Source organism: Pan paniscus, chromosome X, assembly GCF_029289425.2.
Source record: "Pan paniscus chromosome X, NHGRI_mPanPan1-v2.0_pri, whole genome shotgun sequence".
In the NCBI taxonomy this organism is placed as follows: Eukaryota; Metazoa; Chordata; class Mammalia; order Primates; family Hominidae; genus Pan; species Pan paniscus.
The window spans coordinates 147,334,653-147,360,403 of NC_073272.2; the positions used below are offsets into that span (position 1 = coordinate 147,334,653).

The following is a 25,751-nucleotide window of genomic DNA, read 5'->3' on the forward strand; positions in this document are numbered from 1 at the left end:
GTTCAGGGTGTATCTAGAACTGTCATCTGTGAGCTAGGGCCTGAAAAGGGGACCTCTTGACTCTGACTGGTGCCCTTTCCTACTGTGGCTGAGCTGATATCCAAGATGTAAGACAAAGTCTTCTTTACTCTTCCCTCTCCTCTTCTGAAACAGATGGAAGGAGTGTCTTTTGGAGCTATGAGTTTTGCAGCCTGGAGTTAGGGGAGGGGTGGCACCAACATTCCCTTAGCCACCCTGGCTAGTGTGTCAGTAGGTTGTGTGCTTCCTAAATCCACTGACTCTTAACCCAGTTCAGCACTAGGACTAACCTAAGAATTGCAGTCCTTGTGGCCTAGACTGCCTTTCAAGGTTATTGAGGGCCCCAGTGAACTTTTGGCCCACAGTGGCAAGGCTTGCCAGATTCAATCCTGACTACTGGGATGGGTGGTTCCTCTCTGGCCAGGTCTGGTTTAAATAGTCCCTCTGTGAGTGGGCATCAGCTGAATTCAGCCTGGTTTTGCTTTCTGCTTTAACAGGGCAGCTCTGAGTTCAATGTAATGTCTCACAATTGCTGCACTCTTTCTCTCCCAAGTGCACAGATTCTCTTTCTGTGCCATGCAGCCACTGCTGGGGGATAGGGGAGAGGCGGCATTGGCAATTCAAGACTGTCTTTCCTACTCTCTTCAGTACTTCTTTCAGCTGTATGAAGTTAAAAGCAAGTACTCTGAGTGCTCCCCTGATTTTTGGTTCTTATGAAGGGGCTTTTTTTTTTTCCTGTGTAGATAGTTGTTAAATTTGGTGTTCCTATGGCGGGGTAGGATGGGGGTAATTGTTAGAGCATTCTGTTCTGCCATCTTGCTCTGTCCTCAGGCCATTTCTTTCTTTCTGATCAGTTATGTTAAACTCTTGACGTTCCAAAACACCCAACAAATTTCTTCAATGATGTATGTTTTTGTTTCTTTGAGCCCCTAGCCTCAGAGTTCCCTGATGTACTCAATCCGGAGGAATTGCCCCTTTACTCATCCTTGGCCACCCAGTTTCATGCCCACATCTTGAACATTGTTATTCACTCAGAATTGAACCTCTGAATCTCTGAAATCTTAAAGTTCAAAATCCTACTCTTTCACCATAGGTTCCTTGTCCTCCAGCTTTTTCTCTGCTTCATTTTTGCTGAACCTGTTCTTTAACACATTGAGGCCTCCAGTGTCTTTAATTCTCTCTTTTCTCCCGGTCTGCCATCTTCCTAACGTCATCTGCTTTTTTTTTTTTTTTATCCAGCCTGGATCCCATTGTCTAGTACTTTAATCCATTCTTGTTTCCAGTCCCCTTGTTTCATGGAAACTGAATCCATACCACTTCTCTGCTCTTAGATCTAGGCTCCTGGGAATTTTTAGAAGAAAAAAAATGTCCCACTACTGTGTGGATCTGTGTCATTAGGAATTTCCAGTGAGCTCACTGAACATTTCCAGCCATGCCACTCTACTAGATGTTTACAAACAACATGCCACCTTGTCACTCTGAGTCTCATAAAGTGTATCTGCTGACTGAAATGCTCTTATGCATCTCCCCACCTCCACTTTTCTTTATCTGGCTCTCTCCACTCAGGCTGCAGGCCTCATCTTAGAGGTCACCTCTTCTAGGAAGCTTACTCCAAACCTCCTGCACACATTGGGTCAGGCTTCTTCTTGTCTGCCTTCTACCAACCTCTGATTACCTCTACTTGAACTCATCTCAACATAATATTGTTAGTCTGTATATCTACTTTCCCTTCTAAATTTTAAGCTCCTCAAGGACAGGTACCATATCTTAGTCATGTTTATGTCTCTAGTACTCATAATAATGTTTATTTAATAAATGAGCAAATATATCAGTGAGTGAATGAGTGTGCAAGAAATTGACCTTTTCCGTGTGCGTATGCTTGTCATGATATATGACACTTTATATGAAAAGAAGAAAACCACCTCTAGGACACTGAAAAATCATTTCACTCCTACTCTCTCCCTTGGGCATTTTCATTGCCTATTAGGTAGAATAGCCAACCTTGGATCTCAGTAGTAAATGTTAGTCATATAGCCAGTTAGTGATGAGGCTGAACAAAAACCAAGTCCTCTGAAACCTAGGTCAGTTTTGAAATAATAAGGCCGTGTTGCTTTTTTGTTGTTAATTAAGGTGAAATGTACATGATCAAATTTAAAAGAAAATCTGTAGATAAAGAAAACATAGTCATTTTAATTATATAAAGTAGGCTATATTGACGTCACAGCATTAGAAAAAAGCATAAGTTCTCAATTTCTTCTCTAAAATCCTGAAATTCAAAAATTTCTGCAAACCTAAAAATTTTGTTTTATTCATTTTGCGACAAACCTGGACTGAGATTCCTTCTAGTCATTATTTAATTCTCAGAGTGAATATTCATATATTTGTTGCAGAAATGTTACTGTGTTTGATTATGAGATGCTACCCCAGACCCCATGGGAATGTCATGTAGTATTCAATATATCGTGTCATATTACCTTTCTAAATCCAAAAGAATCTGCATTCTCAAGCACATCTGGCCCCAAGGTACTGAGAACTGTGTAGTTGTTTCAGTTATTATTTTTTTTTTAGACTGTAGGTAACAACATGGCAACATAAATAGGCCATAGATAAATCATATAAATATATTTTTTGCCTTCATTCACCATTTCATTTATGCCCAGAGACATTTTTTTGATTAATTGGGAAAGAATTTGTTTCTTTGCCCCACATTTGTCTTACCTAGTGGAGCTCAGTGTCAACCCAGTAATACAGTTTTAGGGGAGAAAAGTTAGTATTATTTATCTTCAAAGTCATAATTTCAAAGGCAGACTTATCTTTCTCTGGGACCCACATGCTCAGAACCTTGTTTTTCTGTACAGCTAAGTAGCACTTACAAGGTCCTGGTATCTTCTTCTGTATGCTACCTAGCTTGAGCTGAGGATAGGATTATTTATCTGTCATTACCTCTTCATAATATTGTGTGCAAATCTTTCTCTTTTTTTCTGTCTTTGGATTTTTCTCTTTACCTCTGCCATGAACATTACTATTTTTTTTTCTTCTTGGCTTATGTTTAGTTCTTTAGAAAGTAAAAGCCCTATAAGCATAAAAATCAACAAACATTTCCATTTCCTCTGTGGGATATAAAAAGTGATAAGGTGAGGTTCCAGTCTGAAGGAATTTACAAGCTTTGAGGAGAGAATGAGACAGGTTAGTGTAGTAGGAGAGAGATTGTACTTTAGATTTAGGTAGGTCTGGATTTGAATCCTGGTTCTACTACTGAGTAGTTTGGTGACCTCGGCAAGTTACTTTCCGTCTTGGTGCCTCAGTTTCCCCATATGAAAAATGGGAATGATAGAAATAGTACCTGCCTCATCAAGTCGTTAATGAAGATTAAATGAGATCATGCACATGAAGTGCTTATTATGCACATAGGAAGTTTATCATACCTGCTGCTAGCCATTATTCACGAACACTGCAAAGTGGTCTAATGGAAAAAGCTTGTACTTTAGAGTCAAACAGACCTATGTTTAAATTCTAGCATCTCCATTACTAGTTATCTGTGACCTTGGGTGAATTATTTTACCTCTTTAAACCCCAGATTAATCATTTGCAAAATAGGAAACACACTATCCACCTTCTAGGGTTGTTATGAGGATTTAATGAGAAAGTATATAAAGCACTTAGTGAAGTTCTTGGCATGTGGTAGCCTCTCAAGTGCCCCTTTACCAACTGTCCACACAAATTACAAGGAGGTACGAGATTGTATACCCAATGACAACAGGAGTAAGAGAAAGTGCTTTGAAAATTGTAAATGCTAATACAATGTGAGCCATTACTGTGTAGATTTGAAGTTCATAGGAGGAAGGAATCCCTCTAAACTAGGAGTGGAAGAGCTGGCTTCCTAGACAAGATAATATCTAAACTTACCGTTAAAGAGTGGGTAACATTGATGTCAGCACAGGGAAGTGGGAGAGCATTTCTGTTACAGAAGGTCACATAATCAAAATGACTGTATAGAGAATAATAATGATGGTTATGATGATCAATATGAGCAAGCCAAGTGGAATAATTTCTATCGGATTTATTAAATCTGGTGAGTTAAAAATATCAGGTGGGAAAGTATAGTTATCTGGGCAAATATTTTTTTCCTTATAACCCTCACATTGTTATTCTATCACTAATGAGAAATAAGGTTTCACTTGAACTTTTTATGTTACAGCGAACCGGCCGATGATTTACAAAGGCAGGACAACACAGTTGTAACGGGTTTGAAGAAACGAAGGAAGCGAAAGAGGAAGTCTGAAATGTTACAGAAAGAAGCAAGAGGACGTGAGGAACATGGTGAAGAGTAGCAAGAGACCAAAGGTAATTGACAATAGGATATAAAGTTGAAGTGCTCAATCTCTGATTCTTGTTAGCTTTATATTTCTACCATCATCTTGGCTTGACTGACACATTTTTTTAAACCACACAAATGTTTGGATCACAGGAGGGCCAGCTTCTGAACAAATATTTATCACTAGAGATATTGAGATGGTAGGAAAATGGATAAGAAATGTGCCAAATTGTTTTGAGTGCCACATTATATGGTATACACAGGTCAGCTTTTCAGAGGGAGAAAAGAAGTTGATCCTGCCCACTCTGACTCTATGGCTCCCTGATAGACACCCTTGGTAAATAATGAAGGCCACAGTCCTCATATGTGACCACATCACACATCCAGGGGAAGGAGAATGGCCTTAGGAGTCTGACAGAGCTGAGATTGAATCCTGGATCTTACCTGTTAGTCTCAGCTACCTGTTCTTCAAACCTGCACGATGTAGTGTTAGAAGAGGTTGAGAGAGGGATCCCAGAATCATATACTAGGGACTACTTTGTACAGGTTATACTTGTACAGGGTTATAGATCCCTAGCCTTGACTTGGGTCTCCTGCTCCCAAAATAACTGTGAAGGGACAAGTAAGAATAAAATGGTTGGTGAGAAACAAAGCTGTATCTCAGGGACTGGGAGTAAGGAGACCCAGGTCATTAACTAGTAGTGTTTCCATGGGCAGTGAAATTAACCTTTCAGTTCCTTGATACCATCATAGATTTTTTGTGTAATTTAAACAATATGATGTATGTGAAAATGTTTTGAAAATTGCAATGCAGTACCCAAAATTACGGTATTAAGTTACAGAGAAGCAAAGGAATGGAATGACAGGCCATTGAATTCCGTGTCAGGAGACTCTGGCTTTAGTCCCAGTTCTGCCATTATTTACAGTGTTTGCTTGAGCAAGTCCTTTAACTTTCTTGGGCTTCATTTCACCAATCTTCAGAATAAGAAGGTTGATTTGATGAATAGGAAAAGTGATTTATCTCAGAAGAAAAAAAAGAAAATCTTTATATAAGGTATCATATATGTATATTTGATACATATTTACTTAAGGTAACACGTAAATATGTATTACTATAATAATGCCTGTGTGTTATTATCCATATAAATATATTACCTTGTATTAGTTTAATGCAATACATGTGTGCATATGTACACATGTACACACACATATATACATATGTAACATTATAACTAGACTAACAAAACTTGGTTTCTGTGGACCATTCACTGAGACATGGAAGTTAACTTTGTTATTCAGAAATTATCTCTGTAATGATATTTGCTCTAATCTGTTTTATATGTATGCCTCACAGTAACAGAAGATGATGTACTGGCAAACTGAAAATACATAAGTTAATCATAACATTCACTATATAGAATTTGATAATTTTGTTGCAGGGACTTCTTTTATGACAAAGTGCGATATGTGAATACCAGCCTTTTCAAGTTGTTTAACCCTACTTTACTTTTCTCCCATAGCATTATTTTCCCCTCAAGACAACAGAAACCATTCAGAGCAGAGGGGACTGTCTCAGCCATGCAAACCTCATGGAGCATTTTGGAAAGCTAAAAATTGGTTCTTATTTTTGTCATGTTTACTTTCAAACATGAAATAAAATTGAGTTCTGTTTTCATGCATCAAACCAGAATCTGAATTCTTTTTATTAAAAACAGTTCCTACAGAATCTTTAAAAACATGCCTAAAACACCGGTGGCATTCAGATCCTAAAAAGTTACATGATTTTTGCAACTTGGGTTATTGTATCAACGTATACTTCGGTTGGTACTAAATAAGACAGATGTTCCATATTGTTATTCACCTGTCAGCAAGCAGAGAGAAAAACCCCAATGATCATATGTTGCAGTGTGTGATACTTTGTTTATTTTGAGGAAAAGAGGTGAAGATAATTTGTAGGGTTTTTTTATTTTATAAATTATAACGTTATTTTTCCCACTATAAAAGTAAAATACACTTATAGGAAATTTGGTAAAGAAGAATATATAGGATAAAGGAAAAAATCAAATCATAATTTCACTAGTGCTAAATACTGTTACCTTGTTGTGTTTTCTTTTCTTTTTAAATAATTGTGTTCTGTGATATATATGAATTTATTATGCTGTTTTTAAAAATTATGTCTTATGATTCACTTTTTTCTTTTGAAATATGTGAGACTCAGGTTTACCTGGGCTTGTTACTCATTCATGTGGCAAACATTTATTGAGTTCCTGTTATGTGCCATGCACTCTGTGTGCTTGGAGATAGAGTCATGAGCAAGACAGACTTGGCCCTGTCTTGATGGAACTCACAGTATAGCTGGAGAGGAAGCCAGGTAAAGAAGTAATGACAGGGCTATGATAAGAAGAGTACCAAGTTCTGTGGCAGCACATAACAGGGGCACCTTGCCCCAGACTAGTAGTCGCTTGGAGAATGAGAAGAACTGAAAGGGGAGGACACTCAAGTTTCTCAGGATTCAGTTATGATATGAATAGATTGCAATTTTGAGGGAAGAAGTCTTGGTTTTTGGTGATCAGAAAAGAAAAAACTCTTATTACAAAAACTTTAGATAGATCCAAAGCTTGCAGATATAATGAGAATAAAAGAGTTCCTGTCAAACGGAGGTTCATAAAGACACCATACCTGGGAAATGTGCACATCTCCGTATGTGCTCTATTGCAGGAGGCGTCATTTGAGCCAACAAAGCACAAAGCCCCACAATTGAAAATGCTTGCTGAAGGTAAGATCCACAACATGTGCATTGCAAGATTTATCAAGACAGCAGTATGATTACCTTCTGAAGAAGCTGTCGAGATGTTTGATAGACACCAGACAGAAGGAGACCTGTTGCAGATACCCTTTTGAATCAGGAGTCCAAACTTTTCAGTGCAACTCACTTGGATGCAAATGAAAATAATGTGGTCATTTATTCATTTCTTCAACAATATGAGCTAGGTACTGTGGTGCCGGGGAGACAGAAGCAAAAAAAAATACAAAAATATCTGCCCTTATAGAGTTTACATTCTAGTGAAGTAGCCAGAAAAGAAACAAAATCAATCAGTAAAATACATAGTATGTTAGATAACGTGTGCTAAGGAGGAAAAAAATAAAGCAGGGAAAAGTACTAGGGAGTATGAGGGAAGTATGTAGTTTTACATAAGGTGGTCAGAGTAGGTCTCACTGAGAATATGGTATTTGAGTGAGAATCTCAGGAAGGAAGGGAGAGAAAGCTGTACAGATATCATTAGGGTGTGTATGTATGTGTATTATATATATATGAACATATCATATATACACAAATAAATGTATTATAAGAAATTGGCTCACGTGATTATGTAGGTGGATAAGTCCCAAGATCTGCAGGGTGAGTCAGCAAGCTGGAGATCCAAGAGAGCTGGGTTTAGTTCTAGTCTGAGTTCAAAGGCCTGAGAACCAGGAGAGCCAATGGTATAGTTTCCATTCAAAAGCTGGTGGGCTTGAGACTCAGGAAGAGCCAGTGCCTCAGATTGAAGGTATTCTGGCAGGGGAAATTCTTTCTTACTCAAAGGAAGGTCACTCCTTTTTGTTCTACTCAGGCCTTCAACTGATTGGATGAGGCCCACTCATGTGAGGGAGCACAATCTGCTTTACTTAGTCTACCAATTTAAGTGTTAATCATATCCCAAAACACCCTCACTGACACACCCAGAATAATGTTTGACCAAATATCTGGTCACCCTATGGCCCAGTCAAGTTGACACACAAAATTAACCATCATAGTCTAAAGTGCCTAGGACAGTGTCTGATGTTCAGCAAATAAAATATCTGTGTGTATAATTGAATTAGAAACAAAAATGACTTGTGGAGTTCTTCGCTTTTGCTATGATGAACAGGCATCTCCAAGGCAAAGTGAAATCTTAGAAAGGAGTCATCATGTATACCAAATGATCACCAGAGTTCAGTAAACAAGTGTTTGCTTTGAAAGTTATTTCCCAAGAATCTGATATTGCTGCTCTAAATTTTCAGAGCTGTATTCAGCAAAAACAAAATGAAAAAGAGCAACAAAAAAGTTCGTTGTGTAGAAATAAATAATAAAATAACTACATAAGAAAACAATTCCTTTAGAACAAGCTTGTCCAACCTGCAGCGCATGGGCTCCACGTGGCCTAGGACGGCTTTGAATGCTACCCAACACAAATTTGTAAACTTTCTTAAAACGTTACAAGAGTTTTTTTTTTGCAAGTTTTTTTAAAGCTCATCAGCTATCTTTAGTGTTAGTGTATTTTATGTGTGGCCCAGTTCTTCTTCTTCCAGTATGGCCCAGGGAAGCCAAAAGATTGGACACTCCTGCTTTAGAACCTAATATTGAAATTTTAGTGAAGCCATTTGTAATCTATAAAGAAGATAAGCATAGTCTGAAGTAATACTTTGAAAGCAATAGAGAAGAATTATCTGCAACTATTCTTTAACAGATTAGAAGTTAGGTTTCAGGGTACACAGACAAAGATTATCATTAAGTTGTCAAAGAGTGTGAGCTTAGAGTGACTGTTGAACAGTTAGTGCTGTAGAATAAATGCTGGACCAGAGATGAAAATTGAGGCAATCGAAGGTTGTTGTTATTAACGATTAAATGCCAAAGGGACTCACAAGAGTGGGAAGGAAATAAGGTTGTTCAGAATGCTGTCTCCAACACCAGTGCCTAATGCAGTACCAAATCATGTCTGACATGGATGTTTAAGCCCTGCAAGTCATAGATGGGTAGATAATAAGTGTGTCACTAATGTACAAGCATTAATGGTCAGAGAGTCATTTCCCTCAAGCCATGACCATATCTGTTCCAAATGAAAAGATACTAGCTAAATGAGAAGTATCTCTGATGAAGAGCCTGAATTTAACTTGACTAGGGTGACTGCTTTAAGCCAGAGGTGCTAGACAATCTCCTTACTTCCACAGACACAGGGACTTTAAACCAAGGATCACCAAGTGGTCAAAAACAAAGATCTTTCACTTCAGCCCTAGGACAAGCAGACTTCGGTAGAGAATCTGGATACATGTAAAGTTCAGTCACTTGGAAAATGTGGACAAGCTCTCTCTTGGCTATTAGCATCAGCATCGTGGACAATGGAAGCTCTATAAAATAAGTGGCTCTTTAGTGTAATAAAGGAATATTTTATTCATTATGACATTTTGGAATGCTTTTTGTATTTATGGTCTAAATGATACACAAATTTCCCTTGTGGGGACTGGGAGAACTGATACTACTACGGGATTGCCAGCCTGAATTTAGAGCCCCAGTCCAAGCTGTAATATGTGGGCACTCCAGGTTAGCGGCTGCCCTCCCCACATCTCAGGCAGGGGACTTGCCAAGAGAATTTACCTGTAGATGAGTTATAACTTCAAGGGTGCCAAACTCAAATGGAAAGGTATTCAGGACTAGCAGGACTGGCTATTTGACGTGTGGGGCCTAGTGCAAAATGAAAATATGGGGCCCTATTTCAAGATAGCAACAGCAGAGCATTAAACCAAGCATGGGACCCTTCTAAGAACAGGATGCTATGTGACTGCATAAGTTGCATACTCAGGAAGCCAGCCTTAAGAAATAGGTTAGCTCATAGGATTGATGCAGTGCTTAGCAAGGGATATCAAGGTGTACTGTGAATAATAAACTCTACTGAAATATTTCATTGGCTTCAATTTTGCAGGAGTGCATATATAAAGCAGAATGCACTGTTTATAGTACTATCAGGACACTATACTCAGCAATTCATTCATTCATTCATTCATTCATTCAAGAAATACTTATAGAGCCCTTATTTTTTGTCAGTTACTGTTTTATGTACCAGGGATATAGCAGTGGGCAAAATGGACAAACATTTTTGCTCTCACGAACTCTACATTTTGCGTATGTGTTTGCTGTCTAATTGAGGCTTATTTTAATTTCACGCATTATAGTCTCTTGCATAGCCAAGCCTGGCTATTTGCATCATGAGGACAGAACCACAAAGTCACTGCCCACTTACTGGCAGGATACAGTAGGTGAAGGCAGAATAAATAGGCAGAAATGACTCTTTGAAATTTAAAAGTTGAGAATAGTGTTACGAATGCACTGAAACTATGACTTGACACGTAAGAGGAAGTATGAGGGGTAGAACTCTAATGGGTAGGTCCATTGCTTGCTAGTCAGGATTCCTAAATCCTTCTCATGGCTTGTACACACTACTTGAGTGATGTTGGCCCAAATGATAAGAAAAAAATAATAGTTGCCTGTCTTCTCCTAGAGGAAAGTTCTCTGAAAATAATCAAGACAGTATATGTTGGGTTATGAGATGCTAATTAGTTCATAACATTCTCTATAATTACGCTAATCATTCAACACAATTTAACAGCCTCCTACTGTATGTTAGACACTGTGTTAAATACTGGGAGAGGGTAAAAATGAATAGCCACAGTCCTCCTTAAGAAGCTTGCAATCTAATGAGGCAGACATTTGTCAACAGTGCCTTAGACTTAGAAACAGATCACTGCTATGGGAACAGAGAGGAGAGGTGCCTAACGTTCTTTGTGGTGGGTAGAGCACGGAAACATTTTCCAAAGTTCTAAGGAATTTTGAGCAAACAGGAAAGAGAGATGACATCGGAAAGGCAAAGAATGTCTGAATGTGCTGTAAGAGCAAAGGAAGGCAATTGACAAAATTTTTAAAGGCCTATGTTTCCTCTTGCTTGCAAAGTTCCTTTAAATCAGCATACTGGGTCATATTGAACAGAAGTTGTCATGTTTGGCAAATCAAGTTATTATATATGGCTCCCTCCCCCACATTCCACTCCGCCAGTGCCAAAAGATTGATAGGGGAGTTAATGGAACTTGGTGTCAAACAGCAATGAAAAGTCTAAAAGTCTAACAACGAAGTTTTTCAAAGATCTTTGAGCAGGGCCAGTATATGAAGGGAAATGTACAAGATAGGGCCTACGTATGGTGGAGTGGTTAGGGTAAAGGTTTCTTTTTGCAATCTTTACTTTCCCCTACTTGTTCTTAGGGTCAGACCCCAAATTTTTCAGGTGAATTTTACTGAAATTTCAGAACAAATAATCCCAATCTTATATATGTTGTTCTACAAAGTAGAAGAACAGAAAAATCTGCTCATCATGTTTATGAAACTAATATGCTGTAGATATCACAACCAGCCAAAGGTAGTGCAAGAAAAAAGTGACAGAGGCCAATTTAACTTACAGACATAGATATAAAAATCTTCCAAGTCTATCTATCTATCTACCTATCTGTAATCTCACGATGTACTAGGTAGACCTTATTTTAGGAGTTCAAGGATGTTTCACTGCTGGAATGTGCAGGAGTATAATTACATTAATGGAACAAAGGAGAAAAATTACATGATTTTCTGAAAAGTTATAGAAGAAAGCAATGGATAGATATCAATGATGATTTCAGATTTAAAGAACTCAGTACACTAGAAATGGAAGGGAACTCCCCTAACCTTATAAAAGTAAGCCAAAATAAAAATATTTAATGGAGAAAATGTAGAAGCATTCCCTTTAAGGTCAAGAGCAAGGCAGTGATGCTTGTTATCACAGCTACTATTTAACATAATACTGGAAGATCTAGCCAAAGAAATTATATAAGAGAAAGAAATGACCTCTAAAGTCCAAATCAGGGATTAGTAAGAGAATTAAAATTGCTAGACCCAGCCCCTAGAGCCTAAATGTGGCCTGAAACACATACAAGTCCATTGCATAACTGCTTCCCCTTACTTAACTGCATTGGGCAAAGATGGCCAATTACCCGGGTTGCCTAGGATGGAAGAGTTATCCTGGATGTGGAACATTTCATACGAAACCTGAGACAGTCATCCTAGTTCTGGCTCTGATTTCTTTCTTTCCTTATGATCCCTGGAAATTTACTTTCCTTTCAAGCTAGGCTATGCATTAAAGTTGGATGGTTTAGGTATTATATTTTATTCAGCATTCCTAGATGTTTTTAAGCAGAAAGTATATATTCATATCAGCTCAATCTGCTCTTTTGCCAGAATTCTCCTTATTTAGCCCTTAATAATAATGAAATGTTTAATGGCATGGGAAAATGCTCATGTGTAGAGTGAAAAAAGCAGATTATAAAACTCTCTATATAGTTGGATTCCAATTTTGTTGGAAAAATGTATCACATATTCATGTCCTTGAAATTTTTGTGATAGCTACCTAAACTTCTGCAGGTATAATTGACTTCAGTGTCTTTGTGGGGGAAAAGTTATTGCGGATAGGTGGGGAAAAGAAATCTTACAGGAAGAGTAGCTGGAAAAAGGGAACGATGGTGGGGTAGGGGAAGAAAAATGATGCAGATTGGAAGAGGTAACACAGTGGGAATGTTTCCGTTATAATGAGAGGGTTTGCATTTTAAATACTTATGACCCATAGCTCTTTTGCACATTGGAGATAGAAAGTTATCGAATGTTATTCCTTAGAGCCCTAGATCTAGTTGTCATTGTCTTATTGAGCATGTAACTAGGTCATTGGAGGAGGCATTTTAAACAATCGCTTACTAAGGGATTTTTTTTTTAATCTAGGCTTCAATACCAACAAGAATAGAATAAGTTAATTAAAATATATTTGAATATTAAGTATCCCTAGAAAGGCCCTGATATAGCTCAGATTTTTTTACGGCAATAAAGCACACTGGTAGTTTTGAGCTTAGGCTCAAAACAGAGGTTTGACAAGTTGTCAGAGATTTCTTTGCAATGAAAATGATACAACTGTTCTCGGAGTTTTTAGGTATAGGTCACAACAGGAAAATCCCATCTGCTGCGGCACATTCCTTAAATAGCTAAAAATAGATTAAGTAGAGAGGAGGAGGATGGGTGTAACTGTAAATGTTTAGCACTAGGGAGATCCTTGTGGTGATGGAATACAGCAGGTCCTCGTATAACATTGTTTCATTCAACAATGTTTCCTCATAACATCCATGAGGAAAAAAATTGATTTTCTGCCAGGACCACTGTCTGTGTGGAGTTTACATGTTCCTCCCGTATCTGCGTGGGTTTTCTCTAAATACTCCAGTTTCCTCCTACATCCAAAAGCTGTGCACCTTAGGCTCATTGGCCTGTCCACGTTGTCTGAGTGAGTGTGGAGGTGTGCGTGAGTGTACCCCGTGACGGAATGCTGTCCTGGCCAGGGTAGGTTACTGCCTTGCACCCTGAGCTGCAGGGATAGGCTCTGGCCCTCCAGAACCCTAAACTGGAATAAGTAGGATGGAAAATGAATGAATGAATGAGTACAAATTATGGTAAAATAAAAATTTGTAAAGCCTACGGTAATCTTACACATACATGACAGTACATGAAATGGTAAGAAAGTGATCAGTGAGCCTGCCATACATGTTATTGCTTGTTTCTGAACTGAGTGGTGGGGGGAGGTGTTCCTAACAATGTTCACTTTGCAGACATTTATTTCTTTATTGAATCCATTATCACTATGACCACTGTCATTCAGTGATTCACCAAAAATTGGGTAAATAATTATCTTGTGTTCATTAATCTTTTTAAAATGTAGGGATAGCTTACATTCATTTCAGTGTTTAATATTAGACGTGTTTGAGGTCTATATTTAAAAGTTTGGTGATGTTTTTGTGACCAGAAATATACCATAGAAACTTGACTCTTGTTTATATCAGTTAGCCTGTGGTCAAATTGGCTTCATTATACATAATTTCACTTTAAAGTCACAGTTTCCAATAACTATCAACAACATTAAGTGAGGACTTACTGTATTTCTGCATTTGGATTTCAGTGATGGTTACAAAAAATCTACACATGTGATCAAATGGAATAGAACTATATATACACACATCGTTCCAATGCCAATTTCCAAGTTTTGATAGTGCACTGTAGTTATGTAAGATGTAACTATTGGGGGAAATTGGGTGAAGAATACACCAGATCCCTCTTTTTCATCTTTGCAACTTCTAATGAATCTGTCGTTATTTCTGTTAACCTAAATAACAAACAGAGAGAAACCTCTTTAAAAGAAAAGATGTTTCTTTGGGAATAGAGTATTGTAATGGGAATACTCATGTCATATTTAGGGAAGTAAAGGAAGACGAAGCTTTTTCAAGGAAAAAATTGGGCGAATTGTATATTTGTTTTGAAATAATTATCTTTGGCTACAAAGATCAATAACAAGGGTGATACCAGTCCAAGGTTGGACAGGCAGTTGTTGGGCAGATAGTCCTGTGGAAGTATTTTTATGTATTCGGTTGTGATGGCCCTGGTGTAAGGTTGTGTTTTTTGTAGTATTCTGAAATTTATTTTTTGTTATTGGTCATACAAGCATGAGAACCCTCTCTTCATGGCGTTTCCTGACTCTATTTGTTAGGGTGTTCTTAACATTAGTAACTGCATTTTGATTTTGACAACTTTTGCATTACAAAATAAAATTTTTAAAAATATAGAAACAACAATAAAATAAGTCAAATAGACTAGACTCTCCCAGGAAAAGCCAACATGACCCTCTTATGTCCTGCCTACTCTGTCTTAATTGGGCACCAAAGCTGGGAGAAGACGCTTGGGCTGACTGATGCCTGTGTCTCTTGCCAAATAATGTGATAGATAAGGGAAAGCTAAATATAGCTTTGTTTACTTTCACTTATATAGGCCACAGTGTCTTGCTGACTTTAGAGAAATGCCCTTCCAAAACATTATTCTACAACTGGTTTATTTGGACAGTCCAGTCAAATGACCAGTTGATTCACTGAAGGGGAAAAAAAAAATCACCTAACGAGTTGAATGAACACTCAGAATATCAACTCCTTCACCCAGTACAGACAGTCATGGGATGCATGTTCATGATAAAACAGCTCCCAGAACAGCTTTTAGGTAATTTAACTTAGGCTTTTTAAAAGTAGAGAGTCATACTTGGAATAAGCATTACAAATAATTAGAACTTTGGAAATGTGCTAATTTAACTGTAAAAACTAAGCTGAAATGTCACAAGAACATTTAGAACTAGAAAAGACCAGAACTGTTCCTGTGTTAGTTTCCTAAGAATAATGGCCTCCAGCTCCATCCATGTTCCTGCAAAGGACATGATCTCATTCATTTTTATGGTCGCATAGTATTCCATGGTGTATATTCATCACATTTTCTTTACCACATTTTCTAATACCACATGTTCTACCTTATAAGTGGGAGATAAATAATGAGAACCAATGAGCACAAAGAGGGGGAACAACAGACGCTGGGGCCTACTTGATGGGGGAGTGTAACAGGAGGGAGTGGAGCAGGAAAAATAACTATTGGGTACTATGCTTAGTACCTGGGTGATGAAATAATCTGTATACCAAACACCCATGACATGACAAACCTACACATGTACCCCTGAACCTTAAATAAAAGTTAAGCAATAAAAAAGACCAGAACTCATCTACTCTAATCACTTTATAGTAGCAGAAGTTTATATCTGAGTGAAAACTAAATTTCAGACATATCTGGGCATCCGCTTCCGTAGGTTCATTATATTGGGACTGGGGCCTTGGAGGAGTTTGTTTTACTTTCTGGCCCTTGAGGGAAGAATCTTGGTGATCAATGGGTGAGCAGAATGCCTATTCCTTTGACTGGCTCCATAGACTAGGCCTGAGTCCTATGGAAAGAAGAGCATACTTTCCATTTCTCCTCAGAACACAGCATGTGTTAAATGCAGTCCGGACCGAATGGAAGCTGCAGATTGGGAGCACAAGAAGGCAGTGTTTCAAAAACAGTAGCAATGGCAGTGACTTTTCTGGAAGAAAAGAGAAAATTTGTCTATTTATTTAATAAATATTTGTCGAGGACTTACTATATTCCAGGCACTGTTCTGGGTGCTTGTGATACAGCAATGCTCTCAAGGAGCTTAAATTCTAGTGATGGGGGTATGGAGAGTAAGAAGAGAAGAAACAACAGGCATAATGAATAAATAAATTATATAATGCACTTGAATGTTGTAAGTAGTATGGAAAAAAGTAAAAATGCAGAAGGAGAGGGGTTCAGAGTGGCTCTGAGGAGAGGTACAGGCTGTACTACTGAATAGTTAGAATAGACTTCATTAAGCAGAGAAGATTTGAAGGACATAAAGGAGTTAACAGAGCTGACATCTAAGGGAGGTGCATTCCAGCAGAGGAGACAGCCAGAGCAAAAGCCCCAAGGTGGGCATGTGCCTGCAAGTTTGTGGAATGGCAAAGAGGCCTGTGTGACTGATTGAGAGAGGACAAGGGAAAGAGTATTGGGTAAGTAGTTAGAAAGATGATTGCACCGGATGACATATAGGGCCTTGCAGGCCATGGTGAGTACTGGGATTTGACTCTGCAGGAGATGGGAGCCAGTTCAGGGTTTTGAGCAGAGGAGGGGCAGGGCCTGGCTTGTGTTTGAATGCAATCACTCTGGTTGCTGTGCTGGGAATAGACTGTAGGATGGCAAGAAGATAAACAGAATGCCAGTGATGAGCCTGTTGCAGCAATGTAGGGGCTCACACCAGAGTGTTAGCAGGTGAGAGGTGGTGTTAAGAAGGTCAGATTTGGCCAGGTGTGGTGGCTCACACCTGTGATCCCAGCACTTTGAGAAGTCGAAGTATGTGGATTGCCTGAGCTCAGGAGTTTGAGACCAGCCTGGGCATCATGGTGAAACCTCTTCTCTACAAAAAATACAAAAATTAGCCAGGCATGGTGATGCATGCCTATAGTCCCAGCCACTTGGGAGGCTGAGGTGGGAGGACTGCTTGAGCCTGGGAGGTTGAGGCTACAGTGAGCCATGATCATGCCACTGCACTCCAGCCTGGGTGACCCAGTGAGACCCTGTCTCAAAACCAAAAACAAAAAAAACGTCAGGTAGAAGGTCAGATTTTGGGGAATGAGTTGAAGGAAGTGTGTATAGGATGTGTATAGGATCTCCTGACAGATTGGATGTGAGGTGTATGAGAAAGGAAGTAATCCAGAAAGCATGAGAAGGATGGAGTTGTTATCAGTACTGATATGGGGCAGAGCACAATAGAAGCTGGTTTGAGGAACCAGGAGTTGGCCGTGTTGAATTGGAGATGAGTATTAGACACTGAAGTGCAGATGTTGAATAGTTGCTGGATATAAGAGTAAGGAATTCAGAGCTAGAGATATAAATTTGGGGATCGTCAGCAAAAAGCTGATATTTAAAGCTGTGTAGTAGAGCAAATGAGATAGTTACAGAAGAGGACCAAGGACCAATCCCAAAATTGACGTAGGGAAAGAGAGGAAAGCCAGCAAAGGAGACTGAGAGTGTTGAATGAGGTAGGAGGGAAACACAAAGTGTAGGGTGTTTTTGAAGTCAAGGGAAGAAAGGGGAAGGGTGTAATACAAGCTCAAATGCTGCTGCTAAGTCAGGTGAGAGATAAGACTTGCAGGTAGGTTTATCAATATAGAGGTCATTGTAGACCTTGATTAGGGTAGTTGTGATAGAATGGTAGGAGTGAAAGCTTGATTGTAGTGATTTTAAGAAAGACTAGAGGATGCCTGGGTGTGACAGCTTGCAGTTGTAATCCCAGTGCTTTGGGAGGTGAAGGCAGGAGGGTCGCTTGAGGCCAGAAGTTTAAGACCAGCCTGGGCAATATAGTGAGACCGCATCTCTACACAAATTAAAAAAGAAAAATTAGCCAGGTATGGTGGGATGTGCCTGTAGTCCTAGCTATTTGAGAAGTTGATCATGACACTGCACTCTAACCTAGGCTAAAGAGTGAGATTCTGTCTCAAAAAAGAAAGAAAGAAAGACTAGAGGAATTGGAGACAGCAGAGATAGGAACTCTTTTGAGAATTTTTGCCTCAAACAGGAATGAACAAATCCAACAATAATTGGTGGGAGGAGTGAGGTCAAGGGAAATGCGTATTTTGTAAGGTAATGTATTTCATAATTTAAAAAGGAGATTGTTTCCACCTTTGAAGTTTATCGACAAATGCCCAATTGATGCAGATTGTGTTGAATTAAGATATGATGTGTCAAATGTAAAAAGAGGGTGTAGAGCAGTGATTTTCAAAGTAAGATCCCCATAACAGCAAGAGCAGTATCAACTGGGCGTACTTGAGAAATGTAAATTCTAGGAGGCCACATCCCAAACCTACCAAGTCAGAAATTCTGTGGTTCAACAAGCCCTTCAGGTGATTCTGATGTACATTAAGTTTTGAGAGCTCCTGGCGTAGAACACTGTTATCAGGTGAGTTTACTTCCAAATCATTAACATGAATGAATGAAGAATGTTTATTTTTTCATTAAGAGCAGAAGGTATGTTTTTTTTTTCCTGTCCTTGCCCAACCACCTATTGTTCAGATGTCTCCATCCTAAGGAAAATCCCCCCTGCCCCCGCACTCCCCAACTCAGAAATAACAGCATATTTATATGTTGGTGGAAATGATCCAGTAGAGAGTAAAACATTAGTGATATAGGAGAAAGAGTGTAAAAATGTTGGAGTCATGTACTTCAATAGGTGAGAGAGGAAGGATCAAATACATAGGTGACGTTAGATAGGAGCAAGTAGAGCCTCACATATGGTGATAAGCAAGATGGCAGAGAGCATAGGCACAAAGGTGGTGGCAATAGGAGTCTGAAGTTTCTTATTGCTTCAGTTTTCTCAGTTAAGTAGGAATCAAAGTCATTAGCTGAGAGTGAGAATGGAGGAGTTTTGACAAGCTTGGCAACTCATTCTGTGGGCAATACTCTATGAAAATAGTCACTCAAACATTGCTAGTGGACTATAGAGGACTGGCTAATGATGCATCATTAGGTTGTTTATTCTGAGTTTTTCTTCTTTTTTTGATGTAGGTGCTTATTGCTATAAATTCTCCTCTTAGTAAAGCTATCACTGTATACCGTAGGTTTTGGTATGTTGTTGTGTTTCCATTTTCATTTGTTCGAAGACATTTTTTAATTTCCTTTTTAATCTCTTCATTGAGCCACTGGCCATTCAGGTTCATATTGCTTAATTTCCATGTGTTTATGTAGTTTCCAAAATTCCTCTTATTATTGATCTCTAGTTTTATACCATTGTAGTTAGAGACAATGCTTGATATTATCTCAATATTTTTAATTTTTAATACTTGTTTTGTGGCTACTATATGGTCTATCTTTGAGAATGATCCATGTACTGAGAATAATGTGTATTCTGCAGCCATATGATGAAATGTTCTATTCTGTAAATATCTGTTAGGTTCATTTGTTCTATAGTGGAGATTAAGTCTGATGTTTCTTTGTTGATTTTCTGTCTGGAAGGTCTGTCCAGTGCTGACAGTTGGGTGTTAAATTACACAGCTATTTTTGTATTGGGGTCTATTTCTCTAGCTCTAATAATATTTGCTTTATATATCTGTGTGTTCCAGTGTTGGATGCATATCTGTTTAAAATTATTACATCCTCTTGATGAATTCACTCCTTTGTCATTATATAGTGACCTAATTTGTCTCTTCTTATAGTTTTTCTCTTGAACTCTATTTTGTCTAAGTACAGTGACTCCTACTTTTTTTTGGTTTCCATTAGCATGAAATATCTTTTTCCATCCCTTTATTTTCAGTCTATCTGTGTCTTTATAGGTGAAGTGTGTTACATTTAGGCAACCGATCATTGGGTCTTGCTTTTTAATCCCTTCAGCCATTCTATGTCTTTTGATTGGAGAGTTTAGTCCATTTACATTCAATGTCATTATTGTTAAGTAATGACATTCTCCTGCCATTTTCTTACTCGTTTTCTGGTTGTTTTGTAGTCTTTTTTTTCTTTCTTTCCTTCCTTCCTCTCTTCCTCTTAGTGAAGGTGATTTTCTCTGGGATATATTTTAATTTCTTCCTTTTTAATTTTGTGTATCTGTTGTATGTTTTAAGATTTGAGGTTACCATGAGGCTTGCAAATAGTATGGCCCATATTTTAAACTGATAATAACACTTATTACATAAATTAAAAAAAATCAACTAGCGATAAGAAGACTAATAAAATCTCCACACTTTAACTTCATTCCTCCAATTTTTACTTTTTGTTGTTTCTATTTCTATCTTACCATACTGCCTAAGTCTTGAAAAGTTGTTTTAGTTACTAGTTTTGATTGGATCATCTTTTGGTGTTTCTACTCAAACTACGAGTAATTTATACACCATAATTTCAATGTTATACTCGTCTGTTTTTCTGTGCACTATTACCAGTGAGGTTTTCTTTTTGTCTGTTTGTTTGTTTGTTTTTTGAGATGGAGTTTTGCTCTTGTTGCCCAGGCTGGAGTGCAATGGTGTGATTTCCGCTCACTGCAACCTCCGCCTCCCAAGTTCAAGCAATTCTCCTGCCTCACCCTCCCAAGTGGCTGGGATTATAGGCATGCGCCACCATGCCCGGCTAATTTTGTATTTTTAGTAGTGACGGGGTTTCGCCATGTTTGCCAGGATAGTTTCGAACCCCTGACCTCAGGTGATCCACCCGCCTTGGCCTCCCAAAGTGCTGGGATTACAGGCGTGAGCCATGGCGCCAGGCGCAGATGTTTTCTTATAGTTCATTAGCATCCTGTTCTTTCAGATTGAAGAACTCCCCCTAGCATTTCTTGTAGGACAGGTCTTGTGTTGAAATCCCTCAGCTTTTGTTTGTCTGGGAAAGTCTTTATTTCTCCTTCATGTTTGAAGGATATTTTGTCTGGAAATGCTAATCTAGGATAAAAGTTTTTTTTTTTTTCTTCAGCACTTTAAGTATGTCATGCCACTCTTTCCTGGCCTGTAAGCTTTCTACCAAGAAGTCTGCTCCCAGACATATCAGAGCTCCATTGTATGTTATTTGTTTCTTTTCTCTTGCTGCTTTTAGGATTCTTTCTTTCTTTTTTTTCTTTTTTTTTTTTTTTTGAGATGGAGTCTTGCTCTGTCACCCAGGCTGGAGTGCAGTGGCGTGATCTCGGCTTACTGCAAGCTCCGCCTCCCAGGTTCACGCCATTCTCCTGCCTCAGCCTCCCGAGGAGCTGGGACTACAGGCGCCCGCTACCACGCCCGGCTAATTTTTTTTGTATTTTTAGTAGAGACAGGGTTTCACTGTGTTAGCCAGGATGGTCTCCATCTCCTGACCTCGTGATCCGCCCGCCTCAGCCTCCCAAAGTGCTGGGAATACAGGCGTGAGTCACAGCGCCTGGCCAAGGATTCTTTCTTTATCCTTGACCTTTGGGAGTTTGATTAATAAATGTCTTGAGGTAGTCTTATTTGTGTTCAATGTGCTTGATGTTCTATAGACTTGTTTTTGTACTTGAATATTGGTATCTTTCTCTAGGTTTGGGACATTCTCTGTTTCTATCTCTTTGAATAAACTTTCTACTCCTATTTCTCTCTCTACCTTCTATTTAAGGTCACTATCTCTTAGATTTGCCCTTTGAGGCTAGTTTGTAGATCTCGTAGGCATGCTTCATTCTTTTATTTTATTTTTCTTTCATCTCCTCTGAGTGCAGATTTTCAAATAGCCTGTCTTCAAGCTCACTCTTTCTTTCTTCTGCTTTATCAATTCTGCTGTTGGGAGACTTTCATGCATTCTTCAGTATGTCACTTGCCTTGTTCAGCTCCGGAATTTCTGCTTTATTTATTTATTTATTTATTTATTTTTTGAGACAGGGCCTCACTTTGTCACCCACGCTGTACTGCAGTGGTGTGATCTTGGCTCACTGCAACTTCTGCCTCCTGGGTTCAAGCAATTCTTGTGCCTCAGCCTCCCGAGTAGCTGGAATTACAGGCATGTGCCACCGCACCCAGCTAATTTTTGTATTTTTAGTGGAGACAGGATTTTGCCATGTTGGCCAGACTGGCCTTGAACTCCTGGCCTCAAAGTGATCTGCCTGCTTCGGCCTTCCAAAGCACTAGGATTACAGGCATGAACCACTGCGCCAGGCCTGCTTGATTCTTTTTTAATTTCAATATCTTTGTTAAATGTATCTGATAGGAGTCTGAATTCCTTCTCTGTGTTATCTTGCATTTCCTTGAGCTACCTCAAAACAGCTATTTTGAATTCTGTCTTAAAGGTCACATATCTCTGTTTCTTTGGGATTAGTCACTGGCGCCTTATTCAGTTGGTGAAGTTATGTTTTTTTGGATGGTGTTGATGCTTGTGGATGTTTATCAGTATGTGGGCATCAAAGAGTTAGGTATTTATTGTAGTTTTCACAGTCTGGGCTTGTTTGTATCCTTCCTGGGATCTTTCCAGGTATTTGAAGGAGCTTGAGTGTTGTGATCTAAGTCTTTGGTTACTGTGACCATATCTGCTTTGAGGGTTCCCCAAGCCCAGTAATGCTGTGGCTCTTTAAGACTCGTAAAGTTACCGCCTTTGTGGTCTTAGGTAAGATCTGGGAGAATCCAAGCAGAGACTCTTGTCTTCTTCCCTTACATTCCCTGAAACAGAGTCCCTCTCTCTCTGTGATGAGCTGCCAGGAGCTGGAGGAAGGGTGACACAAGTACCCCTGTGACCACCATGACTAAGACTGTACTGAGTCAGACCTGGAGCCAGTACAGCACTGGGTCTTACACAAGGCCTGCAGTCACCACTGCCTGACTACTGCTTATGTTCACTCAAGGCCCAAGGACTCTACAATCAGCAGATGGTAGAGCCAGCCAGGTTTGTGTCCTTCCCTTAAGGATGGTGAATTCTCTCTGGCTCTGGGTAGGTCCAGTGATGCTGTCCAGTAGCCAGGGCCTGGGGTTGGAAACCTTAGAATTCTACCTGGTGCTCTATTTTATTATGGCTGAGCTGGTACCCATGCCACGAGACAAAATCCTTCTCACTCTACCCTCACCTTTCCTCAAGCAGAGGAGACTCTCCCCATGGCCACCACTGCTTAGGCCCACAGTAAGTGCTGCCTGGCTACCACAGATGTTCAACTAAAGACCAAGGATTCTTCTGTCAGCTTGCAGTGAATGCTGCCAGTCTTGAGTCTCTTCAGCATTGTAGATTCTCCTTCATCCCAGGGCAGGTCCAGGAATGCCATCTATGGTCCAAGGACTGGAAACAGGGATCCTAAGTGCCTGTTTGGTGCTCTACCCCACTGTGGCCAAGCTGGTACCCAAGCTGAAAAACAAAGTCCCCTTTACTCTTCCCTCTCCTTTCCTAAAGCAGAAGGAGTCTCTCCCCATAGCCACCATAGCTGGGAATACGTTGGGTCACACCTGAAGCCAGCACAACTCTGAATCTCACCCAAGGCCTACAGTGAGTGCTGACTGGCTACCACTGCTGATTATTCTGGGCTCAAGGGCCCTTTAGTCAACAGGTGATGATTTCTGCTAGGACTGAGTCTTTCCCTTTAAGGCAACAGTTTCCCTTCTGGCCCAGGGTGTGTTTAGAAATGTCATCTGGGAGCTAGGGCCTCAAGAATCTTCCTCGGTTCCCTATTCTACTATGGCTAAGCTGGTATACAAGTTGCAAGACAACATCCTCTTTGCTTTCCGCTCTTCTCTCCTCAAGCCCAGGGAAGGAGTCTCTCCCAGAGCTGCAAGTTGTGCTGCCTGGTGTTGAGGGAGAGGGTGATGCAAGCACTCCCTTGGCCACTCCAGCTTGTCTTACTATGTTGTGTGCCCCCTAGTCCACTGGCTCCTAGCCCGGCAGAGCACCAGGACTTGCCCAGGAGTTGCTGTCCTTGTGGCCTAGACTGCCTTTCAAGTTTATTTAAGATCCTATAGCTCTTTAGCATACAGTGGTGGGGCTTGCTGGAACTTAGGTTCCAACCACTGGGCTGGATAATTTGCCTTTGTCTAAGGTTGGTCTAAATGCTCCCTCTATGGGCACCGGCTGAATTCTGCCCCATGTTGCTTTCCACTCTGACAGGGCAGCACTGAATTCCAATGCATAGTCCCACAACCACTGTGCTCTCCCTCCATCAAGTGCGTGGATTCTCTCTCCATGTGCCGTGTGACCACTGCCGGGGAAGGGGGAGGGGTTGTGTAGGCGATTGGGGACTGTCTTTCCTACCCTCTTCAGTGCCTCTTTCTTTAATATGATGTTATAATAAAACCAGGTACTGTGATTTCTTAATTTTTGGTTCTTATGAAGGTGTATTTTTGTGTAGATAGCTGTTCAATTTTGTATTCCTGTGTGGGGAACAATTGTGGGAGGCTTCTATTCAGCCATCTTGCTCTACTTCCCCCTCCAACTGAGGTTTCATATAAATTTGAATATCAGCTTATTAATTTTCACAACAACCTTGTGACTTTTTGGGGGAGAGATTTTATTGACTCCATAAATGAAGTTGGGAGGAAATGATATATTAACAAAATCAAGACTCCAGCCTATGAACATGTATATTCATGTTCATAAGTATATTCCTATATTTAAATCGGTTTTTTAAAAATTTCTCAGAAATATCTTATGGTTTTTAGTGTAAAGACCTTACACATCTTTTTAAAGATTTATTTCTAGGTATTTGCCTATTTTTGGAAGATATTGTAGTTTTAAAAAGTTGTACTTACTCTCATGATCTAGATAAATGGAATTGATTTTTATATTTTGAACTCATACCAACCTCCTTAAAACAGCTATTAATTCAAAACTTTTGTAGATACTTTTGGATTTTTTTCACTTCTGATCCTTATACCTTTCCTTCCTTTCTTCCTTGACTTATTATGCTGATTAGGATCTCTAGTATGACATCAAATAGAAGTGTTGCTAACAGACATCTTATCTTGTTCCTGATCTCAGGGGAAATTTTTAAGATAATTTAACAATAATTATGATGTTTGCTGTAGGATTTTTGTAGCTGCTATTTTTTCAGATTGAGGAAGTTCCCTTGTCTTCTAAGTTTGCTAAGAGGCTTTCTTTTTTTTTTTCAAATCACAACTGAAAGTAGAATTTTATTAAATATCTTTTCTGCATCTAGTGAGGTGATCATATGATTTTCTGTCCTTTTTTCCTGTTAATATAGTAAATTATAAGTTAAATGAATTAATTTTCCATAAGCTTCATGTGGTTGTGATATATTAGCATTGTTAAATATCACTAAGTTAGATTTACACACACACACACATACTATTAATGTGATTTTTATTTCTTGGAATGTCCTTTACAAGTTTTGGTTTTGGTGGCTTCATAAAACAAGATGAGAAGTGTTCCATGTTTTCTCTCTCTTTTTTTTTTTTGGAAGTATTCGTGTAAGATTAATGTTATTTACTCTTCAAGTGTTTGAAACACTTTGTCAGTGAAGCCATTTAAGCCTGGAGTTTTACTTTGTGGTGAGGTTTTTAATAACAGATTTCAGTTCTTTCATAGATCTAGGACTATTTATTTTTGTTTCAATTTTATTGAGTTGTGTTTCTTAAAGAATTTGTCCACTTTCTCTAAGGCTGCTTCTACCCTAACTCCCTTGCTCTTCTTTTCTTAGGTCCCCCAACTACACTTATATTAGTCTTTCCCACTATTATATGTATATATCTT

General features: G+C 39.2%; 1 protein-coding gene across 1 annotated transcript in view; it reads left to right on the forward strand.

The window, feature by feature from the left end:
* The window catches only part of FMR1NB (FMR1 neighbor), a 45,720-nt gene extending 39,703 nt beyond the window's left edge, over positions 1-6,017 (forward strand). The window contains exons 5-6 of the mRNA XM_003806821.4: positions 4,217-4,362; positions 5,854-6,017. Of these exons, the coding sequence (XP_003806869.1) occupies positions 4,217-4,349 (133 nt within the window). The 3' untranslated portion in view covers positions 4,350-4,362; positions 5,854-6,017. The remainder of the gene's footprint in view (positions 1-4,216; positions 4,363-5,853) is intronic.
* Positions 6,018-25,751: the final 19,734 nt, after the last annotated feature.